Source organism: Grampus griseus (genome assembly GCF_964374135.1).
Source record: "Grampus griseus genome assembly, chromosome: 20".
Classification (NCBI taxonomy): Eukaryota; Metazoa; Chordata; class Mammalia; order Artiodactyla; family Delphinidae; genus Grampus; species Grampus griseus.
The window spans coordinates 30,123,330-30,149,480 of NC_139014.1; the positions used below are offsets into that span (position 1 = coordinate 30,123,330).

At 52.1% G+C, this 26,151-nt stretch overlaps 2 protein-coding genes across 3 annotated transcripts in view; both read left to right on the forward strand.

Annotated features, from left to right (window-relative positions):
* The window catches only part of RNF43 (ring finger protein 43), a gene marked incomplete at its 5' end in the record, with an annotated part of 60,096 nt that extends 46,134 nt beyond the window's left edge, over window positions 1-13,962 (forward strand). Inside the window, 7 exons of the mRNA XM_082679144.1 lie at window positions 4,801-4,875; window positions 4,984-5,115; window positions 5,703-5,807; window positions 7,195-7,356; window positions 7,863-7,965; window positions 8,983-10,338; window positions 12,550-13,962. Coding sequence (XP_082535270.1) covers window positions 4,801-4,875; window positions 4,984-5,115; window positions 5,703-5,807; window positions 7,195-7,356; window positions 7,863-7,965; window positions 8,983-10,338; window positions 12,550-12,596 — 1,980 coding nt within the window. The 3' untranslated portion in view covers window positions 12,597-13,962. The remainder of the gene's footprint in view (window positions 1-4,800; window positions 4,876-4,983; window positions 5,116-5,702; window positions 5,808-7,194; window positions 7,357-7,862; window positions 7,966-8,982; window positions 10,339-12,549) is intronic.
* Window positions 13,963-15,757: 1,795 nt separating this feature from the next.
* SUPT4H1 (SPT4 homolog, DSIF elongation factor subunit) lies at window positions 15,758-22,592 on the forward strand (the record flags this gene model as incomplete). Of its 2 annotated transcripts, XM_082679527.1 has the most annotated exons (5): window positions 15,758-15,880; window positions 16,455-16,561; window positions 20,384-20,439; window positions 20,727-20,780; window positions 21,441-22,592. In XM_082679527.1, exons 1-5 carry the CDS (start codon window positions 15,812-15,814, stop codon window positions 21,506-21,508), a joined length of 354 nt encoding a protein of 117 aa, XP_082535653.1. In that variant the 5' UTR covers window positions 15,758-15,811. The 2 variants fall into 2 exon arrangements, with proteins under 2 accessions (XP_082535653.1, XP_082535652.1); XM_082679526.1 differs by lacking the exon at window positions 21,441-22,592 and having other exon boundaries at window positions 20,727-20,854.
* Window positions 22,593-26,151: the final 3,559 nt, after the last annotated feature.

Consider the following 26,151-nt stretch of genomic DNA (forward strand, 5'->3'; position numbering starts at 1 on the left):
CAAGGAACATGGTCAGTGCTCTTTGAGGTACTTGATTAACCTTGTTGGGCCTTTGTTTCCTCTACCATAAAATGGGACTTTTATTTCCTACCCCAGTGATCATGGTGAGGATGAGAAGAGTGTACGTCAAGTGCCCAAACAGTCCCTGAGCTAAATGAAACACAAAGTCAAAAACCCGTCAGGAGTTCAGAGGAAGCACCTTGGCTGCTGCCCTGTGACCTTTTTTCTTTCTGAGGTCACTGCCTGAGCTTCCCGTGCCCACCCCCTCCCCCTGCACCACACTCACCCTGCTTCCCCTCGCCCGTCTTCTCCCCGCATCACTCTGCGGAACTGCTCTGGCCCCAAGCTCTCTCGCGGGTCAGGTCCAAGGCATCCCTCGGCTCTCTCATCCTGTGACCTCACCAAGTAGCTCCTACCTGGGATCCCCTGGCCCGAAGGAGGTCTGTGAAGGTAGTAATGTGGGTCTTTGGGCTACTTCCAATATTTTAGACTTCCCACAGGCTTAACTGAACTCTTCATTTTTTTTGCTTTCAGTTGAATTCTATCAGTTCAATGTGTTAATACAAGTTATCTCATAGGAAAATGAATTGTGCATAATAAATGCAGTTAGCTTGGTAAAACATATTTAAATATAGGGCTTGTGGGAGGCATAGGGGAAAGGTGGGTCTTTGGTGAGGAAATTCAAAAACCACTGACCTCAGTCAGCTCTGCTCTGGCCAATCAATTAGTGTCAGCGGTGGTGTCCCCATCCCCGGAACTGGGGCTCTTGAGCCAGACAGCCGCAGGTCTGGAGCTTGGCTTCTCCACGGCCCCTCAGTGTGATCTGGACATTTTAGCTCAGCTCTCTGAGCCTCTGTTTCCCCATCTGTAAAAGGGGAACAGTAACAGGGCTCATATCTTATAGTAGTTATGAGGAATTGAGGAGACAGTACAGAGGCCAAGCGCACAGCAATCACTCAATAAATGACTGCAGCTGTCACTGCTGTCCTTGTCATTGGCATCATCCTATGCTTTCATAGTTAGCAAGGTTGGCCTTTTTCTGTCATGGTTCCCTCTTTTGATCTCTGACCCTCACTGTAGTTCTTCTGGACTCTCATTCTTGTCAGCATACCACCTTCCTCCCCCTACCCAGTCACCCAGATTGGTTTCTGTTTCTTTATTAGCAACTCCACAGCCATCCTTGTGATTCCCCAGGCCCTGAGCCCCTCATGCATGGGCTGGAGCAGTGGCCTTTTGCCTGGTGGAAGGAGCTGGCTCTGGAGGCAAAAAAGTTGGGTGCAAGGCCTGCCTTTCTTACCACAGAGAACACTCCCTGCTAACCAGGTACTTGGAAGGCTGAAGTCCTGGGTGGGAATTCTGCCTCCACTGCTTATCAGCTGTGTGACCCTGGGCAAGTTGTTCAGCCTCTCTGAGCCTCTGTTTTTTCCTCAATTCAAAACTGGAGCTGATGCCTGTCTTATGGAGTTGTTGTGAGGAGTAAATGAAATCATGTACGCAAAGCACATGGCGATAGCTGATATGATGATAACTAATACTTAAGAGTGGCCTAATGACAGATACAAATAAGTAAATAAATACTTAAGGAATACTTACTATGTGCCAGGCGCATATTATAAGGCTTTACGTGGAGTAACTTATATAGTCCTCAGAACAACCCTGTGAAGTAGGTCCTGTTATTAGCCCTAGTTTACAGAAAGGAAAACTGTGGCACAGAGCAGTTAAGTGACTTGCCCAAAGTCTCACAGCTAATGGTTGATGGCAGATTTAGTACTCAAACCTAAACAGTCTGGGCAGAGTGGGTCTCAATAACGGTTATATCCCCTCTACTTCCTCCTCCCCTTGCTTTCAAGCCTAGGTGAATCCCACCTCTTGTATTGAATCTTTCCTAACTGGCTCAGCCCAGCTGGGCTACTGGGAGCTTGGCTTCCCTCCTGGCGTGCTGCCAGGGTCTCTGGCCGTGCTTTTCACACCAGGTTTCATGGAGGTGCCTTGGCAGGGGCTGGGGTTGGGGGGAAGCCAAGGGTCCTTCTTACCCCTAATCCCACCCTCAACCTCAGCTCGCTTTTATATGTTTTGTATTGACGATTTGTGTCAGTCTGTGTGTGTGTGTGTGTGTGCGTGTGTGTGTGTGTGTGCGCGTGTGTGTATTGTGGGGGGCACAATGGAGGGAAGGGCTTTCTGCAGTGAAAAGAAGGGTTTGGAAACGACTGGTCTGCTTCATTCATTTGTACTCGAGAATGTTGTTATCAGCATTATAATCGTACGTATATGCTTTGTCTCCACAGCTAGATTATGAGTTGTTCTGGAGGGCTTGGCCTTCCCTGGCTTGGTGCCCTGAGCACAGTGGGTGCTCAGTCAACCTTTGATGAGGAGGAGATACACAGTGACTGTCACTGTGTCTGGAGAGGAAAATCTAAGGTGCAGGGAAGTGCAGAAGTCCTGGAACGTATTGGCTTCCACTGCTAAAGGCCACGGGCAGCCTGCGCGCTGCTCTTAGAGGGCTGGCTGAATCTTTGCAGCTCCCAAAGAGGTCTCTGGGTTGTCTTTCTAAAGCCCACTCTTCCTGTCTGGAGGGCCTGCCCGTCCTCTCTGTCTTCCAGGTTCTGGTCTGGAAGAAGTGCTTCTCTCTCTCCCTCCCTCTCTCTTGCTTGGGTGCGGGCGGACTGCAGGGCAGCATGGGTAGCCCCTGAGTGGGCTGCCATCGGGCCCCAAATCTTGTTTTTTGAGTCCTAGAACTCTGAACACAGGCACCCACTGTCTGAAAGGCCTGTTTGTTTCCCCTGTTGGCCAACCCTCTCTCTTTGATCACTTTTACAACTTTGTAATTATGGGCTGTAACCGGCTGGGGTGTTTGAACGTCAGGGTAATTACTTTCCACCGTTCCTACCCCAACCCTTCAAAAGGAGAGGGGTAGGGAAGTAAGAACATCTCCAGAGAAGGAAGTCTCTGCCCTTCCCTCCTGCTCTTCCAGGCTGGGCTGGGTTCAGGGTCTCTTTCTGGGGATGAGAAACACAAGGCCCTAGTAGCACTGAGGATCCAGGAGTCTCAGTTCTGTGACTACTCGGGTGACCTCCCCACCCCTTGGTTAAGTCATGGACTATGAGATTAGCAGAAGGAGTCCTTCTCCCTTTCCCCTAGGGCTGCTCCCATGCCCTGGTTTGGAGGGCTCTGAAGACTGGACAGCTTCTTTTTGCCTGGGGTCGCCTGGGCGGGGGAGACTTCCTGGGAACAAGCAGGCTAGAGGAGGATGGAGGCTGTGACCTCTCCATTTCTTCAGCAGTTCCATTCTCCAGTCCTGTGAATTTCCAGTCAATTAGCCTGGCGAGCCTGGGCCTGGGCTGGGCCTGGGTGCTGGTAGAGAGAGGGCCTAGCCCAGCTCCTCAGGGAAGGAGGGAGGGAAGAGGGAAGGTACCCTCCTGGCCGAAGAGGCCCCGCTTGAGCGTCTCCACCACCCTCCCGGGGCTCTCCTGCCTGCAGGCTGCCTGTTCTGAGGGGCCCTCTGGCCTCTGCGGCCGCCTGGGGAGCAGGGATCAGGGAGCGGGAGGCCAGCCGCTCCCCTGGCCTGCCTGGCAGGAGACCTGCCCCAACAGGCTCTCACCGGGAAGGGAAGCAGAGATCAAAGCGCTGGAGTGTGAGCCCCAGCCCCGGCTCCTCTTCCTGACTGCACTACTTGCGGAAGGGTTAACTCCTTCAGTGCCTGCAGGAAGGCCGGAAAGGATCAGCAGGCCCCAGGGGCCTGAGATCCCAGCCTGATGCCTTCGCAAGGTGAGCCTTTGCCCTAGGGAGGAGCGCTGGAGAGCGCTGGCGCCCGGGAGAGAGGCGACAGTGAGGCCGGAGCAGGGTCTGTCTGTCGGTCCTTTGCCCTCGTGCCTCCACCGCCCCCTCAGCTCTTATCTCCCTGGTCTTACCCCACACCCAGAGCCCCCAGGTTCCTGCTTTGTGTTCTCTCTGTGGCTCTGCCCTCTGCTTTGCCTGGTTGGCTAGATCCTCTCAGAGCCTTGGCGAGCACGCATGTGCATGTGCATGTGCACGTGCGCACACTTGTGTCCTTGTGGGAACAGCCCCTCGGGTCCCTCCCAACCCGAGTCTCTACTGCCACCCTCAGGGAGGGGGTGAAGGGATAAAGCACCAGACAGGGACTCCAGTAGGTCCTTGAATAGGAGCCAGAGAAAGAGTTGCAGACTAGAGTGTGGCAGGGAGAGAGAGCTGTGAGACGGGCTGAGCTTGGGGCTGTCATAGGCGCCTTGGGAGAGAGCAGTGTCCCAGGATCCAGGAACTTGGCCCGAGGTGGGGGACGGGATGCTCTGCAGCCTCCTCTTGTCAGGCAGGGTTGGACCCTGGAAAGCCCAGTTCTGTTCTGGAGGAGCTGTCCACCTCTCTGTACTGGGGACTGGTCACCACACACCCCCAGGCCCTGGGGGCTGCTGGTCGCTCCCTGCTCTCGGTTCTCACACTTCTTCGTGAAGGCGGACTGGAGGCACCCTGACGGCAGGGGCTGTGTCTTATTTGTCCTTAGGCCTAGAGCCTAGTCCAGCCCCTGGCACCTACTAAACCCTGTTAGGGGTTTGTTCCATTACGAAAGGAAGGACTGAATGTTGTCCTGGAAGGCAGTGGACCTGGGTGAGCTTGGGGCGGGGCAGGGGATCCTAACCCCACCGACCCCTTGCATGTGTTATATGTGGGAGTGTACAGAGGTGTGGTGTGTGCAAAATCCTAGGAAGGCACGTGAGGGGGCGAGGCCGGGGCGTGGATGGGCTGTGTGTCTGACCCCTGCGGGACCTCTGCTGTGTGTCTCTGCAGGCCCGGATGGCGGGGGAGCGGGGAGCCAGCGCCGTCCTCTTTGACATCACGGAGGATCGAGCTGCTGCTGAACAGGTACCCGGGACGTGGGGTGTTTGAGGAGGGGGCTGGACGAAGGAAGAGAAGTGTGCCGGGGAAGAAGTCAGGACACAGCCACCCTTGTGGGCACTTTCCCTCCTGCAGCTGCAGCAGCCCCTGGGGCTGACGTGGCCAGTGGTGTTGATCTGGGGTAATGATGCCGAGAAGCTGATGGAGTTTGTGTATAAGAACCGAAAGGCCCACGTTAGGATTGAGCTGAAGAAGCCCACGATGTCGGTAAGCACGCCAGGTCTCCAGCCCCGGCCCCAGCACCTGCTGTCACCCGCAATTTTTCCTGCGGTGACTCTCACCAAAAGCCCTTAGACTTCTGGAGCTAAAGAAACCTTGGAAACCCTCTAGCGCAACTCTTTCCACCAGCTGTGCACCTCTAGGCAAGTTTCTTCCCCTCTCTGAGCTTCATCTGCAGAATGAACAGATTGGGTCAGCTGAGCTCTAAAGTTGTTTTTCAGCATCATGGTTTCATGGCACAGAGTAGCAGAGCCAGAATGAAATCCTCGTCCCCAGGCCCCCTGAATCCTGGCTGGTATTTCTCCATCGACTGGGAAGCTCAGCCGGATGCTCACTGGGTAGCTTCCACCTTGTAGAGGGGTCCCTGTCCCCTTTTTCCCAAGCACATGGGTCTCGAGATAGTACCTCTCACAGCAGACATTTGGAGGAGTGCCCGTGGGCAGAGAGGGACCACCTAAGCCCACCTGCAACCTCATCCCCTCTGCTGGAAGACTCAAGGGGCCCTCCAGTTCTCTGTGTGTCTCCTGGGCTCCTTCCAGAAGCGTGACCCTTTCCATCTCTGCTCGCTCCCCCAGCCAGATTATGACGTGTGGATCCTCCTGACGGTGGTGGGCACCATCTTTGTGGTCATCCTGGCCTCGGTGCTGCGCATCCGGTGCCGCCCCCGTCACAGCAGACCGGTGAGGCGGGTGGGCTCCCTGGTGGAGGTGGGCGAGTGCACGTGTGGGGGAAGGTGGGGAGCAGGAAGGACAAAGTGAGGAAAGAAGGTGCCCTTACGCCTGTGAAACAGTTTACACCTAAATCCCCCGGCAAATGACTTTGTTGATTTCCAGCAGCCTCTCTCCACAAGAGTCCTCATTTGTTCATTCATTCACCAAATAGAGTGAGCACCTGTTCTGTGCCAGACACTGTTCCAGGCGTTGGGGATAGTGCAGTGAACAAAAAGACAAAAGATTCCTCCCCTCGGGGAACTTTCATTCTAGGTAAAATGAATGAGTAAATAAATAAGTAAAATGTAAGTAAATAAATAAGTAAAATACGCAATAATTTAGACGGTGGTGTGTGCCAGGGAGAAAAATAAAATAGAAAAGGGGAGGGAATGGAAAGGGGACAGGGTTAATTTTTAAAAGCAAGGCCAGGGAAGGCCTCATTGAGAGGATGACATTACAGGTAAGACCCTCAACAGGTGAGGGGGTGATCTGTGCAGATACCTGGGGAGAAAGTGATTGAGGCGAGAAAACAGGAAATGCCAAGGCCTTGAGGCAGAAGTGTGCCCGTTATGTCTGAGGAACAGCAAGACGGTCCTGTGGCTGGAATCCAGTGAGTGAGAGGGCAGAGCAGCAGGTGGGGACAGAGAGTTCATGGGGCCCAGTGGTATTGGACTGTTAAGGCCGTTGTCAGGATTTTTTTTTCACTCACGGGAGGGTTTTGAGCGGAAGGAGAGCCATGATCTGACCTCACCTGATCTGTGGTGAGAAACCAGCTCCGAGGCTATTACAGGACTCCAGGGGACAGTAGTGGTAGCTTGGAGTAGGGAGGTAGCAGTGGAAGTGGTGAGCATTAGTTAGACCCTCCATACACTTAGAAGGCAAAGCTGACAGGTTTCTAATGGACTGATCACGGAGTGCAAGAGAATGGTCAAGAATGGCAACAAGATTTTTGGCCTGAGCAATGAAAAGAACGGAATTCCCTTTACTGAGGTGGGGAAGACTGCGGGAGGACAGGTGTGTGGTTGGGCGGTTCATGGGATTAGGAGTTCAGCGTGGGGCCTGTCAAGTTGGACGTGCCTGTTAGATATCCAAGTTGAGACGTCAAGCAGGCAGTTGGATAAAAAGTTGCTCTCACGGGTCATCGAGGGAAGGAAAATCAATAGTAGGAGTGGGGAATGGGATGGGGGGGCTTAGCCTGCTGGGCAGAGCCACGTAGGAACTCCGAGGATACAAACGCCTCGGAGTGGTCAAGCGGTCACGGGATCTAACTGGGTGGCCGGGAACCGAGTACAAGCTGGAGTCCAGGGCTGAGGGAAGAGGAGCCCCTGCCCCATTCTGGCCCCACCCCTCTTCCCAGGATCCCCTTCAGCAGCGAACAGCCTGGGCCATCAGCCAGCTGGCCACCAGGAGGTACCAGCCCGGCTGCAGGAGGGCCCGGGCCGAGTGGCCAGACTCAGGTAGCAGCTGCAGTTCAGCCCCTGTGTGCGCCATCTGCCTGGAGGAGTTCTCGGAGGGCCAGGTAAGGCAGGGCCATGGTTCACCTCCATGACCAGGCTGGGGAGGGAGGCTGGAGCTTGGGGGAGGAAGCGCTTAAGGCTGGTGTGAGTGCTCGAGCTGCATCTAGGTGCACAGACAGCCCTGAGGTTTGGTTATTTTCCTGGCTTTCCAGGGAAAGAGAACTACTGCTGGTTGAGTGTGTACCACGCGGCGGGCCCTGCAGTGGCTGCTTTACAGGCATCGTCTCGTTTCAGCCTCGTGACAGTGAGGGGTGGGGGTAGATTAGTCTTCTGGCCTCATTTTACAGCAGAAAACTGTCTGTTAAGAAACTTGCCCAAGGTCGTGCAGCTAAGTGGCAAAAACCAGGTCCACTTGATATCAAAGCCCATACCATTTCTGTCCTACTGTGAGGTCTTTGAAAGCAGATGGCGGCAGTCAGGAGAGGCCAGAGGGAGTCGGGAATGCCCCGCTTCCTGGCCATGGCTGTAGCCACAGACAACTCTGGTTCAGACCCCTTGTTTTCTCCAGGAGCTACGGGTCATTTCCTGCCTCCATGAGTTCCATCGTACCTGTGTGGACCCCTGGCTGCACCAGCACCGCACTTGCCCCCTCTGCATGTTCAACATCGTAGGTAGGAGGTGGGCCAAAGACTCCCCTGTGCGCAGGCAGATGGGTCTAGAAGGGGCTTCCCTCTGGGCAAGTGTTTTGCCTCGAAGCTGAGGAGAAGGCAGGACTGCCTCAGTTGTTCTTTAAGCCGTGCACTGCTCGAAGGGGCCTCATCTGAGGGGGCGGCCATTCCATTGCAGTCATCTTTATGATGTATTTTCATGACAACTTTGTTGATTTTAAATCTGACTGATTTGTTTGTTTGTTTATTTATTTTTGGCTGCGTTGGGTCTCCGTTGCTGTGCGCGGGCTTTTCTGTAGTTGTGGTGAGTGGGAGCTACTCTTCATTGCGGTGCGCGGGCTTCTCGTTGCGGTGCGTGGGTTTCTCATTGCGGTGGCTTCTCTTGTTGCGGAGCACAGGCTCTAGGTGCACGGGCTTCAGTAGTTGTGGCACGTGGGCTCAGTAGTTCTGGCTCCCGGGCTCTAGAGCACAGGCTCAGTAGTTGTGGTGCACGGGCTTAGTTGCTCCCCGGTATGTGGGATCTTCCCAGACCAGGGCTCGAACCCGTGTCCCCCGCATTGTCAGGTGGATTCTTAACCATTGTGCCACCTGGGAATTCCAAGATTTGTATATTTATTATTCTACTTTTCTGGCAATAAAGTATCCTGTTCGAACAAAACCAGGATATTATGACAATCTTCTAAAAGATGAAAGTGAAGTATCTTGAGGAAAGAGAGCCTTTTTCTAATTCACCCAAAGGTGCAGTGTGGGCTAGCAGTGGCCCTGGGTGCAAGTCCCCAAAGGGCTAATGGGAGGAGCAGGGCTTGCCATGCACAGTGGAACTCCCAAGGAGACAACTGGCTGGAGGGAGCAAGGGCATCCCCGGGCACAGGCAGGTTAGGAGTGTCCTTGGTCGTCCAAACTCTGACGGAGCTTGCGGGCGATGCAGGCTCAATAAGTACATTACAGCCACGCTTTTCTGAATGTACCCTCCTTCCGTTTGTGGAGTCAAACACTTGTGCTCTTGGTTCTCTCTTCCAGAGGGAGATTCCCTTTCTCAGTCCCTGGGACCGTCTAGATCTTACCAAGAACCAGGCCGAAGACTCCACCTCATTCGCCAGCATCCCGGCCATGCCCACTACCACCTGCCTGCTGCCTACCTGTCGGGCCCTTCCCGGAGCGCAGCGGCTCGGCCCACACGGCCTGGTCCCTTCCTACCATCCCAGGAGCCAGGCGTGGGCCCTCGGCACCACCGCCTCCCCAGAGGCGCACATCCCCGGGCTCCAGGCGAACCACAGCGCCTGGCAGTGGCCCAGAGCCCCTCTGCGCAGGGCTGGGGGCTGAGCCACCTGCGGTGCACTTTGCAGCACCCTGCCACCTGCCCCATGCCCCCACGCCGGGCCAGGCCTCACGACAGCAGCGGGTCTGGAGAAAGCTACTGCACAGAACGCAGTGGCTACCTGGCAGACGGGCCAGCCAGTGACTCCAGTTCAGGGCCCTGTCACGGCTCTTCGAGTGACTCAGTGGTCAACTGCACGGACATCAGCCTGCAGGGCATCCACGGCAGCAGTTCTACCTTCCGCAGCTCCCTGAGCAGTGACTTTGACCCCCTGGTGTACTACAGCCCTGAAGGGGAGCGCCGGCGGGAGGAGGCTCAGCCTAGCATGACCTCTCGGCCCCGTTCTTTGGACTCGGTGGTGCCCACAGGGGAAACCCAGGTTTCCAGCCATGTCCACTACCACCGCCACCGGCACCGCCACTACAAAAAGCGTTTCCAGTGGCACGGCAGGAAGTCTGGCCCAGAAACTGGAGTCCCGCCGTCCAGGCCTGCCATTCCTCGGACACAACTCCAGCCAGAGCTGCCTTCACCCGATCCGCAAGCAGCCAGCCCCAGCCCAGCAGCCCCGTCAGGACAGCTCCCCAGCCCGCAACGGCCCAGGGCCCTCACCGAGCCAGCCCCTGGGCCAGCGGACGCCGCCAGCCCCAGCCCTGGTCCCAGCAGCCTCTTCCACTTGCAGAAATCCAGCCTCCCTGTGCGACACACACAGAGGAAACGGCGGGGGAGTCCCTCAGAGCCCTCCCCAGCCTCTCGACCCCAGGACTTGGCCGCACACCGAGTGTGCCAGATTCTTCCCCATTATGGCCCCAACCTGGCATATCCTTGGTCCCCAGAGGCCCACCCATTGATCTTCGGACCTCCGGGCCTGGATAGGAGGCTGCTACCAGAAACCCCAGGCCCTACTTACCCAAGTTCACAGCCGGTGTGGTTGTGTCTGACTACACGCCAGCCCCTAGGACCATACCCATCTGGGGAGGGGCCTTCCGAATGGAGTTCTGGCGCCCCAGAGGGTAGGCCATGCCCTTACCCACACTGCCAGGTGCTGCCAGCCCAGCCAGGTGAGTTTTCAGGGGAAATGGGTCTGGCGGGGACAGGAGACTAGAGTTGGGTATGGCAGAACGGGTCAAGTCATGCAGAGGGTTGATGGAAGCTGAGGAGGGTCCAACAGGGGTGACATTCAAAATAGTGGACAGCTGGCATAGCGTAGGATGCTGGCTCTGCCAGGTGTTAATCCTTTAGTCGCCAGATCCTCGGGAGGTCTCCGGTGAGGTACCAGTGTGGCTGAGACAGCAGAAAGTACTTGGGGCGGCTCGGGGCAGCAGCTCAATCGTGAGTGTTTCAGTATTTTAAAAATTGGTACAGCTGAGCCTATAGCTCAGTATTAGCTGTAAATACAAAGAAGGCCAAGAACTGTTCCTTGCTCTTGAGGAGAGTGTGGACGAATAGTTACTGAAAACCGTAATCCCAGGCCACATGAGATCTTACGGGAGAAATAACTACAGATAACCATAATTCTGGGTTATATGAGAAGAGCTATGTGAATGATGCAAAAAAAAAAAAAAAAAGGAGAGCGATCACAGGTGGTTCCTAGCAGCCCTGTGGTTCTCTCCTTTCCCCCGGGGAAAAGAACTACTGGGGCTTTCCCTTCTATGCGTCTTTGTTAATAAGACTGACTTCATTTTCTTGGGAACTCAGTGCATCCCTATTACTGTATTGCAGCCAATGGTGATAATGTAAATCCTTGACTTTAGCTGGGTATTTATTTGCTCAAATCCTCCTCTTCCTCTTCCGGATCCCCCAACCCCTACTCTCCCCCATCTTTTCCCATTGTGTGGATAACACAGCTCTTTGCCTACAGCCATCACTAGGAGGACCCCTCTGCCCTCAAAAGTCCTGAAATATAAGACTTCGGGGTCTAGGAATCCTACAGGCAGGACCTGAGAGCTGCTATCATCCGTCCATTCATTTCTTCCTTCCATTTTTCTTTCTGCGTTGTGTGCTTGCTATGTGCTAGGTTCCAGGCTCTGAGGACGTGGAACTTGTCAACCAGGAGACCCAGGTCTGTGGAGAGATAGGCATGCAAGCTGTTATAGTACAGAAAACAATTGCTTCCACAGGGCCACGTAATGCAGATTTGGCCATGTGTTTGATGGTGCCTTTTGAATCCTGTCATGTGTATACTTTCAGTGCTGCCGGTGGCAGACCACTACCTCCCCTCTCTCTCTCAAACTCGTAACTGGTTTCAGTGCCTCCCTTTCCCCTGCTCTTCAGATCTAATCCACGCCAGGTTCTGTTAACCATGTCTCTGCTAGCTTTACCATATTCTCCTCCAGTACTGCTGGCGCCTGTCCACGTCTTAGGTGCAGCCTAAAGGTCGGGGTGGGAGCCCCCTGGCTCCTCCCTTCCCTCTCACAGGGCCGTGAAGGCCGAGCCCTGCACATCAGTGTCGTGTCCTGTAGTGCCACGCAACACTGTGATCCTGCTCGCCTACCCTCCATTCTGCTGCCGGGGTCATCCTCCTCAAACAAACTCTCTAGAAATCTTCAGATGTTCTGTTTTGTTCAGAGTAAAGAAAAATCCAACCTGGTTTGGCCTTCAAGGCCCTAGTACCAGCTAGCCCCCATCTTCCTTCCCGACCTTATTTTCTGCTCTTCCCCTTCCCTTCCCCTGCTCCAGGCTTTAGCCAAACTAGGTAAACACTTCCTGCAGTTTCTGCAGCCCAGAATATTCTGCTGCCTTCCTGTTCCCATAAATCTAATTCTTCCCTATTCCTGCAGGACCAGTGCATCTATCCCCACTTTCAGGAAGCCCTTCTTGATGCTCCACTTGGACATGACCTTTCTCCTTCCGTGATTCATCTCTTACGACCCCAGTCCTGCCCCCATTGGCATAATTGCCACTTACGTGCACACCTTTTCTCCTACAAGGTTGTCAGGTCCCTGCTTAGTCTTCTTGGTCTTCTGTTTGGCACATGGTAGCAGGCCAGATCCACAAGTGTATAATAAATATTTACTGGGCGAATGAATGAATAGTAAGTATGGGTAACACACTGGTTGCTATCTATGTATCTCTTTCTCTAGATTCATTTTTCTCTCCCCTGTGTCCCAATGGGGGCCGCTCTCAGCTTTCAATCTGATCACCCTTCTGGACCCATTCCCTGCTCCTGCCTCTCTGTAGTTCCCTCCCAGCCATACTCTCTTGCCGGTGGAACAAGCAGAAGACTGGCCTGACCCTCAGTGACCTCTTTCCTCCTCTCTCTCTAAATGCAGGCTCAGAAGAGGAGGAGCTTGAGGAGCTGTGTGAACAGGCCGTGTGAGATGTTCAGGCCGAGCTCCAACCAAGAGTGCTCACCAGATGACTCAGGGCCCTACCTGGCACAGAGTCCTGCTCCTGAGAAAAGAAAGGACCTCAGAAAACACCCCTCTTCTTTGCCATCCTTCCTGGAACCACTGGCAGAGGAGTGTGATGGTGGGCGGCAGGAGGTGTTGTCTCCCGGTCCCAGCTCCAGACCTTGTCTGCAGAAGCATCTGCAGTGCAGCAAGTCTGTGTCCAGCCAGGCAACCAGCTACCACTTGTGTGGGTTGGCTCCCCTGCAGGCTGGGACTTTCTGAGAGCAGGAAGCTAGGTATAGGTAGATAGGTGTTATAAAGGTGGTGCTCCTTCCCCAGCCCCAGCAGGTCTCCCTCATTCCAAGCCTCATGTTCATACCAGCAAACGGGTCCAGCTGAACGCATGACCCTTCTCACCTCCTTCCTTGGGAGAGTCCTGCACACCAGCTTTGGCTCCTCCTTGGTAAGGCTGCTGCGTCAGCGGCAACCCTGGTTCTTATCATTTTCCTTCTTTGCAAAAAGATCAGGAGCATAGGTGAGCCCTGAGCCCTGAAAAGGGGGGCTTTGCAGCTTCACCAGGCAGGGCCTCCCCTGGTGCACAAGGGAGGATGTTTGTCCCTCCTTGTCCGCACTTGTCACATCCACTATATTAAGTCAGAGGGGAAGCCAGGGTGTGCAGTTCTGTCCCTGATGTGGTACAGCACCTTGAAGAAACTGGGTCGAAGCCTCTGATCGTCAAACTCCCTTGTCACTCCAGCAGCCTCAGTTCCTCTGGGGGTAGGGGTGAGGGTAGTGGGAAGGGAATAGCTCTTCCTTGGGGACCTCCTATCTCAAAGTCCCAAAGTAGGCGGAAAGAAGAGGATTTCTGCTGTACTTTATTTAGGAAGAGGAAGGAAGGAATGAAGGTAGGAAAGGCAAAATTACAGCTGAACAAGGAAGTTTTCTCTGGGCGTTTTCTCTCAGACCAGGGATAGGGAACGGGAGAACAAAGGAGAGGTAATATGGGGCCCTTGGGATTAGACGGCCCAGAGGCCCGGCTTCCCAGTATAAGCCATGCAGGCCAGAGACACACAGGAAGGAGTGGAGTTGCAGCAGGAAGCCTGGCCTGGGCAGCTGGTATCGAGTGGGCAAGGGCTGAGGGGCCTCCTCAGGGTGACATGCACCCCGGGGAAGTTGGACCATTGCTGGCCCCTCAGGCATTATCCCGTTTGGAATGTGAATGTGGGAGCAAAGTGGGCACAGGACCCCACCTGGGAATCTTCTTCCCTCTAAGTCAGTGGGGAACTAGCACCTAGGCACCCACGTGGGTATTTATATCTGAACAGACAGAAAGACGCTTGAATCAGGCACTATGTTGAGAAATGTATTTATTTGCTAATATATTTATCCATAAATTCCATCTGGTCTCGTCGTTTTCTTCTGTCATGACTGTCACTCAGGGTAACAACTTTGTCTTCTACGTGGGCAAAGATAAATTATTCCTGATAGCAGAGGCTAGGCTCTGATTTATGAAAGGACAGAGCAGAGTGGTGGGCTTGGCTTGTAAGCCCCTAAAAGCATGGTTTAGTGAGATCAGGGAAAGAGAAAGCACGGCTGGATTCTCACTGTGGTTCAGTGTGTCATCTGTACTATTATTGTACTGTTTACTTCACACTCTATAATGCTTCAGTGACTTTCTTTGTGACCCTGGGCAAATACTCAGATATATTTGAGTATACTCAAATACCCTGGTGCCTTTTCCCACCCATGAAATGGGCCCACTTCACGGAGTTGTTGGAGAGCTCCCATGAGACGAGTGAACTGTGTTCCAAGGTAGAATGTATGCAGTGATAGAGAACATCCTAACCCCAGTCACAGAGCCCATCTGAGCACGACATGGGACAGGCACCAGCAGCAGACCGGTCTTGAAGAAGCTCAGTTTCAATTTAGGAGGTCTGGTTGGGAAGATAGAGCAGCAGGGCCTGAAACTATTTATATCCTAAAGCTCCAATTCAGATAAACACAAATGACTGTCCTCTGCCTACACACGGGACTATTGTGAGGATCAACAGAGGTGGTGCTATTGCAGGTATGAAGAATTCCACAGGGCCTGGAGAGGCCTTTGCTCTCCTCCTCACAAAGCACATTTTCCCCTTCTGCTTCTCCAGGAAAGGTATGTTAAAGGCGGTCGTTGTCTGGTGCCCAGTTCTGAACCAGAGAGAAAGGCATTTAGCATCCCATAGGGTGAATTTTTTTTTTTTTTTTTTTTTTTTGCTGTACGCGGGCCTCTCACCGCTGTGGCCCCTCCCGTTGCGGAGCATAGGGTCCGGACGCACAGGCTCAGCGGCCCTGGCTCACGGGCCCAGCCGCTCCGCGGCATGTGGGATCCTCCCGGACCGGGGCATGAACCCGTGTCCCCTGCATCGGCAGGCGGACTCTCAACCACTGCGCCACCAGGGAAGCCCCCATAGGGTGAAATTTAAATTAAAAAAAAAGGACACAATCTCCTACAGATGATCTTAAGTAAAGGAACTGTATCTAAATGCTAAAAGCTGCACAAAACGTAAATTATCAGCTGGAACGTGGAAACGTACATAAAGAGCTGTTAGAAATAATTAAATATGCATTTTTTTCGGCCGTCTGCTCACCGGCCACCGTTTCTGTGGACGCAAATGGAAACCCAATCACGCTCCCTCCCTGTTAGGAAGGAGGGGGGCGGTCCCTGGATTTCTTCTCGTCTCTGCAGAGATAATCCACAGGGAGGCAGTGGATTCGCTGGCCCTGCGCTTTTAAGACGAGAAGACAAAAAAGAATCTCCGCTGTCATCCAGGATCCTCCAGGGGACCGGCGGCCCGGTGCCAGCGGCCTAGATCAAATGGTCCGAGCGCCGGGATTCCGCCCGGGTCACGGCGCGCGCGCAGGCGCCAACCGCGCCGCACCTCCCCCACGGGCCCCGCCCACAGGCCCAACTGCTGCCAGGCCTCGCCCTCGCGCCGGCCCAGGTGGCGGGGGTGCGCGCCGACCCAGGTGACTCCTGGCCGGCCCCGCCTCCTGGCGGGAGAAACCATCTCCTAAGGCGGGTGGAGGGGCGGGGCCGGCGGCCTCCCACGCCGGAAGAGGAAGTCTTGGAAACCGGAAGTGTGGGCATTCTGGGTAATTTACTATTTACTTCCTGCGAGAGAAGGTTGTGGCTCTTTTCTTCGCTGTTCTTCCGTGGGAGAAAATGGCCCTGGAGACGGTGCCGAAAGACCTGCGGCATCTGCGGGCTTGTTTGCTGTGTTCGCTGGTCAAGGTGTCTGTAGGGAACCTGGTTGTACGGGCGATGGAGGACCAAGCTGGGGGAAAGTGGGTGGAACAGGGCTACAGGAACAGTGAAGAGAGAAGTCAGGTCCAGGACCCAGGGGGTGGCAGGGGGACGTGGGAGGCAGCAGGAGGCCATCGTTTAAGTCGGTAGGAACGCAGGCAAATCTTGCAGCCGTGGGCATGGACGTTCTCACATGCTTTTGCAACTTCAGCTCTCAGCACAGGCCTGATCCTTTACAGACGTTCAGTGAACTTCTGTTGGAGCCGAACGACATTAGGAATTGGAGGAAGGTGGGGATCTGCAGCCGAGGGAGTAGTCGGAGAAGGTGCCAGACCCCACGGAGATTTAGGGAAAGGAATAGGTAAAACGCAATTGGGAACAAGAGAAGAAGGATCGTGAGAGTGGAACTTAGGAAAGGGGCTGTAGGAATGGTGGCTGGGGGACCTGATGAGACAGAACTAACATAGGGAGCCTTGTACTTGACCAGGTAAAAGTATGGGGAAAGCTGTTTTTTCTTTTCGCCTTGTTCATGCTCACCTCTCTCCTTTTTTTCCCCTCCCAGACTATAGACCAGTTTGAATATGATGGCTGTGACAATTGTGATGCGTACCTTCAGATGAAGGGTAACCGGGAGATGGTATATGACTGCACCAGCTCTTCTTTTGATGGGTAAGCCCTTTAGGTTGCTGCATTCATTCTTTTACATTACCCGCATCCCACCAAGTAAATGTGGACAGACTCTTGAGACCCTCATCCTAGTTGGTCTCAAAGTTATTTTGAGACACACTAGTCCTGTGCTGTCCAGTACAGTAGCCACTAGCCGTGTGTGGCATTGAGTACCTGAAATGTGGCTAGTCCAAATTGAGATATGCTTTACCTGTAATGTGTACACTGGATTTCAAAGACTCAGCACAAGGAAAAAGAATGTAAAAATCTTGATTTTTCTTGTTTTAATCACATGCCATAATAATAATACTTTGAATATGTTGGGTTAAGTGAAATATATTATTGAAGTTAATTTAGCCTTTTGTCTTTACTCCTTTAACATGGCTACAGAAAATTTTAAAAATGACTTGCATGGCTTTCATTATATTTCCACTAGACAGGTCTTCACTAGACTGTTAGCTCATTGCTGATAGGGGCTGTTTATGTCATGCACCATGACCTGGCATAGGGCCTGGAAGGTGATGGATACTTAATACACATTTGTTGAATGTATGAAGATCCTTTTTGAAAATGAAGGGTAAATTTTGGCCCCAAAGCTGATGCTTTTAGATATCTCTAAGAGGCCCTAAGAGAAAAGTTTTCCCTTGGTGAGATTGCCCAGTGGGGGAAAGGGGAATGAGAGAAGTGTGAGTGGCTAGGTCTCAATTTTCCTTCCCCAAGGGAGGAGCCAGAGGGCAGTATTCTTTGGGGGTTAAGTTTCTTTTGGTTTCTAGGCCAATTAAGGGTCTACATGCAAACTGGGCCCAAACCAGTGCATGCTAAAGTTCCTTCAAGGTGGGCCAACTTCATTCCTCCTTTGTTTGCCTTTAAGGAAGAGTAAAGGATTGAGCAAAACAGATGTTGTCATGGAACCTTTACTTCGTACATATGTACACATTCATGTGCACACTCAGATACTCCAGTTCTTTCATTTGTTAGCACGGTTACCATCCAGTGCTAACAAATGAATGGACTCCCATCTGTGGCTGCTGTGAGAGATGGCAAGAGTTACACAATGAGATACTTACAAGTAAGAGAGACACAGTGTAAAGTTTTGCATGTTAGGGTTTTGGTTTTTTTGTTTAAAATCTGGTAAAATATACATAAAAACTTTTTGCCATTTTTAAGTGCAGAATTCATCCAACGGCATTAAATATATTCATATTTTTATGCAACTATTACCACCATCTATCTCCAGAACTTTTTTTTTTTTTTTTTTGCCACACGGCATGTGGGATCTTAGTTCCCCCGCTAGGGATCAAACTCGTGCCCCCTGCATTGGTAGCATGGAGTGTTAACCACTGGACCGCCAGGGAAGTCCCTCCAGAACATTTTTCATCTTCTCATTTCCTCCTCCCTGCAGCCCCTGGCAACTACCATTTTACTTTCCCTGTGAATTTGATTAGTCTGGGTACTTCCTGTAAGTGGAATCTTACAATATTTGTCCTTTTGTGATTGGTTCATTTCACGTAGCATAATGTCTTCAAGATTTATCCATATTGTAGCATGTGTCAGAATTTCCTTTTTAAGCTTAATAATATCCCATTTTATGTATATACCAAATTTTATTTATCTGTGCATCTATTGATGGATACGTGGATTGCTTCTACCTTTTGGCTGTTAGGAATAATGCTACCATGAACATGGCTTTACAAATACCTGTTCAGGTCCCTGCTTTCACTTCTTTGGGGTATATATCCAGAAGTGGAGTTGCTGGATTATTCTCTGTTTAACATTTTGAGGAACTGCGATACTGTTTTCTATAGCAGCAGCATTTTACATTCCCACCAGCAGAGTACAAGGGTTCCAGTTTCGCCACATCCTTGTCAGCACTTGTTACTTTCTGTTTTTTGTTTTGTTTTTGATAATAGCTGCCCTGTTGGGTGTGAAGTGGTATCTTATGGTTTTGATTTGCATTTCCTTAATGATTAGTGATGTTGAGCATCTTTTCATGTGCTTATTGGCCATTTGTGTATCTTCTTTGGAAAAAAGTCTCTTCAAATATAACTCAGTTATAAAAACTTGGAAATAACTACAGCTTCTAAGCAAGAAGTGTCTGAGGACTCCCATCTTTGGGCCACGGTTCTGGGTTTTACATTAAGTGACAACTCTGATATTGTTAGTGTCTTACTAAAGGATTGTCAGAGAGTTCTGAAGCATGCTATGTTCAATTAAAAAACAAAAGGTTATGACCATTTATCAGAGTCTGGGCATAATAGCTGCACGTGTCCAGGTTAAGCTGTCATTGTTTTCGAGTTCCTTAAGAGTTGAGTTGATGAGAACTGAGCAAGTAGAGTTTTTTGTCCAGTTTTGAATGAGGTTTTTGGTTTTTTGTTGTTGAGTTGTAGGAGTTATTTATGTATTCTGGTGCATATTAGGATTTGAAGAGTGAGTATATCAAAGGCTAAAGGAGATCAGAGGAGGGCTTGATGAACTCAGCCAGAAGTGGAGGAGATAGCATATGAGTCAGGCTCTTAATTAAGGAAAGAAATACAGGATTTTTGAGGAGGTTGAGATGAGAGAAAGGTAGAAAAAGCATTCTAAACAAAGGGACTGACCTGAGCAAAGGCATGGGGTCGGAAAACCAGGGTATGTTTGGAGAATGGTGGGAATTCTGTTTAGGTTAAATCATAAGGTTGGATAACAGACACTGTAAGGCTGGAAGGATAGATTGTGAAGGACAGAGGAGAATATACTTTTGGTCAGAAGAACAGCCTGCATACGTGCCTACCCCAGACTGGTCTGCCGGGCCAGGACGAGTACTACCCTACCTGCCACCCCTGGAGGTGGGGTCAGTTCCACTCAAAGCATATAGCTGAGAATGTAGGATTTGGATGGGGAGGGAGGCTTCCCAAATAAGAATCCAGGATTGCTGCCAAGAGAAGGGGGAATGGATACCGAGGAGGCAGTCAACAAATACCAGTGCCTGGCACAGATCTGTCACAGGAGGCAGTCAGTAAGTATTTGATCGAATGGGGGAATGACAAAAGTGACCTCTGTAGCGGCTTCTTTTTTGTTTTTTTTTTTTGAAATTGGGGTATAGTGACCTCTGTAGCTTCTGAAAGCACCTGAAGCTTACCTGTCATGCTCAGTAGCAGGCTTCTGGCCCTGGTAGCCTCTGTTGCCTGTGTTCTGGGATTAGAGCTACCCTGAGAAGAATGATTAGGATAATAAAGGAGAGCTCCTGTTTACTTAGCACCTACTCTGTGCTAGGGTTTTTCATGTATTAGCTCAACCTTCCAGTTTCATCTTACTGATGAAATTCTGAGGGAGGTCTCCATACGTGTGTCAGGCTGTACCGCTCATTAAAGGCAGAGCTTGCTTAAGTCTAACTTGTTTCTAGTAAGAGGACCCATTGTTTTGACTCACCCTCCCCTTTGCACTAGGCTCCAGCCCTCAGTGGTTGTGTTGGTCGTAATCAGTAATGCCATCTACCTCAAAAGCTGTCCCATTTCCCAGGGAATCGGTAGGCCAAGGATGCTTTTGAGCATGGCGAGACAGTCTCTGGGGGATGATGACTGACCTGTGACTGGTGGGCCAGTGACATAAGTGCAAAGGCCCTTTGTCAGTACTAGCTCTGAGTCCCTTCCCAGCACTAGAACTTCGTTTCCCCTGCTTTCTGGTAGAAACTCAATACTTGGCTTTTTCCTGGGTTTCCTCTCCCAGAACTGTTGTGCTGGCTGGGAACAGAGTAAAGGGGCGGGGGCGTGGGCGGGCAGTTCCCTTGGTCTCTGTTCTCTAGTAGAGGCAACTCAGGCTGACTCTATGTTTCTTTCCCCTTTCTAGAATCATTGCGATGATGAGTCCAGAGGACAGCTGGGTCTCCAAGTGGCAGCGAGTCAGTAAGTGTCTCCCTTTCTCTTTATCCTGGCCTGGTTGTGTTGTCAGGGCCAGGGTGCGGGTGGGGGAGTCTTCAATCAGTGGGTAGGTGGCCCCAGAGTGAGAACGATGGGGTTGGAGGAAAGCCAAGGAAAGTGTCCTGTGTCCTGTCATTTAACACGTAGAGCCAAAAGAAGTGATTGCTCTTCTCTGGGAGTTGGCGGCATCTCTTTCATTTTTAGCTTAAGCTTCCATTTGGTCTTTAGTTGTAACTCACTCTTAAACTGCAGTCTCTTTTCTTCTCTTTCAGGTAACTTTAAGCCAGGTGTATATGCAGTGTCAGTCACTGGTCGCCTGCCCCAAGGTAATAATAATCATAGTAACGGCCAATGTTCATTTACTGTGTCAAGCTCTATGGAAGTTTCTTATGTGAATTAATGCCAGTCCTCACAACTCTGTGAAGGAAAGCAAATCTCAGAGAGGGTAAATAACTTGTCCAAGGTCACCCAGCTAGTAAGTAACGAGCCAGAATTTGGGGGCCCAGGCATCCTGGCTCCAGAACCCTTGCTTTTTTTTTTTTTTGCGCTACGCGGGCCTCTCACTGTTGTGGCCTCTCCCATCGCGGAGCACAGGCTCCGGACGCGCAGGCTCAGCGGCCATGGCTCACGGGCCCAGCCGCTCCGCGGCATGTGGGATCTTCCCGGACCGGGGCACGAACCCGTGTCCCCTGCATCGGCAGGCAGACTCCCAACCACTGCACCACCAGGGAAGCCCCAGAACCCTTGCTTTTGATGACTACAGTGTGTCTCTCTTTTTCTTCTCATTCTTACCAAGTCATTGCCAAGCACTTGCCTGGATCTTCAAGGGTGACAAGCCGACCACGCAGTTCGGTTGATGAGCAGTCTAGGAACTCCAGTTTGCTTAGAGCACGCCACCCCTTCCCCTCACCAAGTGGTACCCGAGGGACCTTTCTTATCTTCTGGAGTCTTCTTCCCTTACAGAGCTGTTTCTCTTCCTGCTGCAGGAATCGTGCGGGAGCTGAAGAGTCGAGGAGTGGCCTACAAATCCAGAGACACAGCCATAAAGACCTAGCGAGATGCACGGCCACCAGCGTCTTTGCTCCTCGTCTCTGCCTCTGCTTACTTTTTGTTGTGAAACTAAATGGGCAGAACTTCAAATACGTGCCGCCCTCCGATTCTGAGATTCAGCAGACTGTTGAGAGAGCAGCACGTGTCCCTGGGCCATTTTACCTTCTCTGGGCTGCTGTGGGGTGGGAGTGGTTTGGGTTGGTGGATTAGCGGAGACTGACTTCAGTGGGGAGTAGGATGCTGGCCTTTCCTATGCACAGCCCGGGGCTGCGCCCTTGCGCATGGGCAGGACTCTGGGTCAGATGCCAGAAAACGTGAACCCCTAGGAATGCTCTTAAGCCCATAACAGATGCCTTGCCTCCCTCTTCCTTTGTCTTAACTGGGCACAGTAAGAACTCGTTGCCCAGTAAGCATCTTCCCAGAGCGGCAGAGGCCCTTCTGCTCCTCGTTATCTGTCTCTGAGCCTCCGGGATTGTAGCCTTTCTAGTGAGCTTCCCTGGGTCTCAGAGGTCTGCTGTCCTGAGTCTAGGCAAGCCCGTCAGCCTGGTAGTCCTGGCGTCCGGTGGTTGCAGCCTTCTGCCCTCTAGACCTGGCACAACAGGTGTCCCTTGAAGAAATCCTGAGGCTTCTTCGTATTACTTGCCCTTGACCATGTTTAAAACCTTTCTTTCCTTCTTTGTTTTCTTCTTTTTTCTGTCCTTCCTATACCTTAGGCCCACCAGTGACGCCCATGACCCCCCCCCCTACTTTCCTGAGTTCCCCTAACTGGAGACCCTCAGGTTGCTGCTGGGTCTTGGTCTGGCTAGTTCGTGCCTCTCCTTTTCTCTCTGGCCTAGTAAGAGGGCCTTGAGTGATGTCATGGTATTGGCCAAGGTGAGTTATTTGTTTTGGAATTAAATATTTACCATAAATTCTCATTTACTTAAATTTCCACAGAAAATCATACTAAGCGTCCTCATTTTTATTTCCCTAACTTTCTTGTTCCCCATCTGCAAGACGAAGGTGATTGCATCCTGTTTACCTCAGGATTTTTGTGATTATAAAAATAAAGCAATGTGAAAATTCTGTAACTTAAGTTCTATAAAAGGTAGAACTCGTTTGCTCTCCTTTTTCAGTCGTTCTTCAGTATATGCAGCATGTACACAATTCACCGAAATAGTGGGGGAAGTGCCTGGGACGGGCGCGGGCGGGGCTCTGACTCGGGGTAGGGCTGCCTGCGCTGGGGCTTGGCGTCTTAGCCGCCTGGTGTTGCTAGTGAGTCAGTGTCTCCTGTTACCTGTGACCTGGACGGTGTGGGAAGGAGGGAGAGACGCTGCCTCTCAGGTGACCCTCCCAGGCCCAGGGGAGGAGGCTGGGACTGGCCCAGGCGCTCATGTCACCACTCATCACGGGTTCTGTCAAACCAGAACCGTTCTCTGATGCCTTCAAGCTCGGGGAGCGGTCTGTTAACCCCAATCCCAGCTGAGCTTTTCCAGGACTTTCCCAGCCCAGCACGCTGAGCTCCAGGGGTGGCGGTTTCTGTCGTTCAGTTTCAATGTGAAAGAAGCCTTGGGAAACAACCCCACCAGGCTAGAGTTTACGTCCTGGAGGGAAGACGTGGGTGTTAGTTAGCAAGAGTGCCGGGGCCACGCAGCCGACACCCAACTTTCACTGGCTTTCTCAGAAAGTCCCTTGGAAATCCCCAGCCGCCGTCCTGCGTGTCTGACCCGGACGTGGCTGCTCGGCGAGAATGGAAACAGTTGCGGGGGGCGGGGCGGGGGCAAGAGGAGCTGTGCGCAGATAACCACACTCCCGCCGCCTCGGCCCCACACCCGGCGGCGCCCCAACTGTCAGCCTCGCCGGAAGCGAGAGACAGGCTCTGGCGGCTGTGGGGGAGGGCGGCCGGCCGCCGTGCCCGGATCTCAGACTCCGTGCGCCCCGCCGCTTCTGCCGGGGGCTGCGTCTGACTTCGCTCTCGTGCTTTCTCTCGGCGGTCCAGACGGGCGCCGAGGTGCCGGAGTCCTGTCCCCTGTTGGGAACCCAAAGAAGCTGAAGCGCGGACCGGTGGCTCACTCCCCGCGAGTGAGCAGTGCTGTGGGCGAGGGGAGGTTTCGGACGCCGGCATCCCCGTGCGTGAGGGCTGCGCCCCGTCTGGGAGCCCGTCGAAGTCTCAGCCCCATTCTGACTGCTGAGGTCCCGCGTCTGCCCGAAGCTCTCAGTCTCCTGCTTAGTAGTCTGGCTTCTCTTCTTGACCAAGGCAGGGCTCCTCCCCAGTGCAACAAGGACGGACCCAAGTCAGAAACAGTAGTGGCCCGGCTGCCTTCCCCTTGCCTGCCTGTTCCTCATTCTTCACCCGCTACCCACCACAGGCCGTGGGGTTAGGGTCTCCCCAAAATGGAGGGGCTAGCCGGCAGTGCGTGCAGCCTCCAGCCCAAAGCAGGGGTTGGTAGCTGATAGAACAAGGGTCAGAACATTCTGGTCTTGGAGGGAGCGGTTTTCCCAAGAGTAATGGGACAGGCTGGTGAGGGCCTAAACTCAGGCTGGGCTCTTCAGGTTTAGGGACTGAGGCCTCACTCCTCTGGCATGGCCATTACCTTCATAGTGCCAGCCTGTCTATAACTTGCTATTAATTCTCAAGTCCCTTCCCTGACACCTGGGGTGTGTGTGTGTGTGTGTGTGTGTGTGTGTGTGTGTGTGTGTGTGTGTGTAAAAGAGGTAGAAAATGTTTAAGAACAGACTAATAACATCTCACTCTGTCTGGAAGTCTGGTTCATGTTTGGTATCCGTAAAGCCTTTCATTTAAATAGCATTTTATAAGTCAACAAGGGGGCTTTCAACATCCATTATCTTATTTGATCCCCCAAAACCCCTGTGCCAAAGTTAACATCCTTAGGTCATGATGCAGAGGCTGAGGCTCAGAGAGTTAAAGCGACTTGGCCATGATCAAGCAGTGGAGGCTTAGCTCAAGAAACGCCTTGCCCACCCCCGGTTTAGGGCTGCGTTCTGACATAGTTCTCCCCAAACGCAGCAGCTTTGCTCCCTTCATGATTTTTCCACAGTACCAGCAAGCTGCATGTTGCCTGCACGCTGAGCTGCCCTAACCCCCCTACTCCCACCACCTACAATCGCTAGGCCTCAAGTCCAAAACTAGCCAGAGAGGGGGAGGCAGTGTGGGGAAACGGCCAGAGAGGAGATACTCGGGATTTACTCAAGGATCCCTGTGCAGAGCATCGGGAACCTGGTCCAGTCCTCCAATTCCTGCCCGGCTGCATCTTCTGTTCCATTCCATCAGCTCTTGGGTATCTGCTGGCCTGTGCCAGGTCTCTCCAACCTCTCCTGCTTTTTTTTCAATCTGAAAGAAGCCTTGGGAAACAACCCCACCAGGCTAGAGTTTACGTCCTGGAGGGAAGACGTGGGTGTTAGTTAGCAAGAGTGCCGGGGCCACGCAGCCGACACCCGACTTTCACTGGCTAGAGGAGTAAAGTCACTTTACTTCTCTAAAAGAAGTTTCCTCTTCAAAAACAATGCAGTTGACAAAACTCTGGTGTTAGTTGACAGGATAGTGTTTCCTTCCGAAAGGTGGGGTGGAGAAGGGCATGAGGGGCCCCTGGTTACGGTCTGCTTTAGATCTGGATGCTAGTTACATAGGTCGATTCACTTTCTGGAGATTTACTGAGTTATACACTCATGATTTGTTCCCTTTTCTATTCGTCCATTATACCTGAAATGAAAAGTTCGCTTAAAAATGCAGTTGGCAGTTCTCGTCTTAGGATGGTTTCGAGAATCAAATACAGTCATTTAGGTAAAAGCAATTTGAGAGCTGTAAACTACTAAGTCTATCTAAGAGATTGTCATTCAAAGTTGTCTCCCTCTAGATAAGTTCTAGGTAAGAACGTCCTCACTCTAGCCTTCTTGGGCAATAGATGTTCAAATGTATCTATCATCCGCAAATATATCAAGACGGAAACATTTTTCTTCAAGCACCATGGCTTTTTATCTCAATCTCTCTCTCCTTCTGTTCTTTCATTTGTATGACCTAAGGTTTGTTTATTTTTTAAATATATACTTCCTTTCTATTTGGCTGTGAGATTGTGAATGTGATTTAACCTCTACTTGGCTTAAAGTCATTGTTATAAAACCTCCATTTTTGTATCGTGTGGTGAAATGGTTCTGGGACTAATTATTTCTCTACCTCTTAGATTCATGTCAGCCTGTCAGCTGTCACTTCTGCTGCTCATGTGTGGCTGTCCCCCCTCCAGTCTTGTCTGAACCAGGAGATTAGCCATGCTGGTAAAAACTGCTGTTGGGTGAGCCAGTAAGTCTTGGACTGAGGAAGAAAGCACATGGCTGTCTGCCTGGGCCTTGGGGCTCAGAGGCCTTCACCATTGGGAGGGGGAGGTCTGGAGTGTCGGGGCAGAGGAAAGAGTGAAGGCAGACCCTGCAGAGAACGCAAGGGCTGGGAGAGTCAGGACTTGGGCCAGCCCCTCACTTGATGGGTGAGAAAACTGAGCCCCAGAGTCAAGGGTCAGCCTGCCCTCAAGAGGGGGTCACTGCTACTTTGTATGTCCTCCACTGCCTGGCTCAGCGCCTTTTGCCTACAGATGCTTGTGTTTCTCTTTGCTTTTAGACCCCAGGAAGCAGGAACTGAGTGCAGAGAAAACTCTGCCC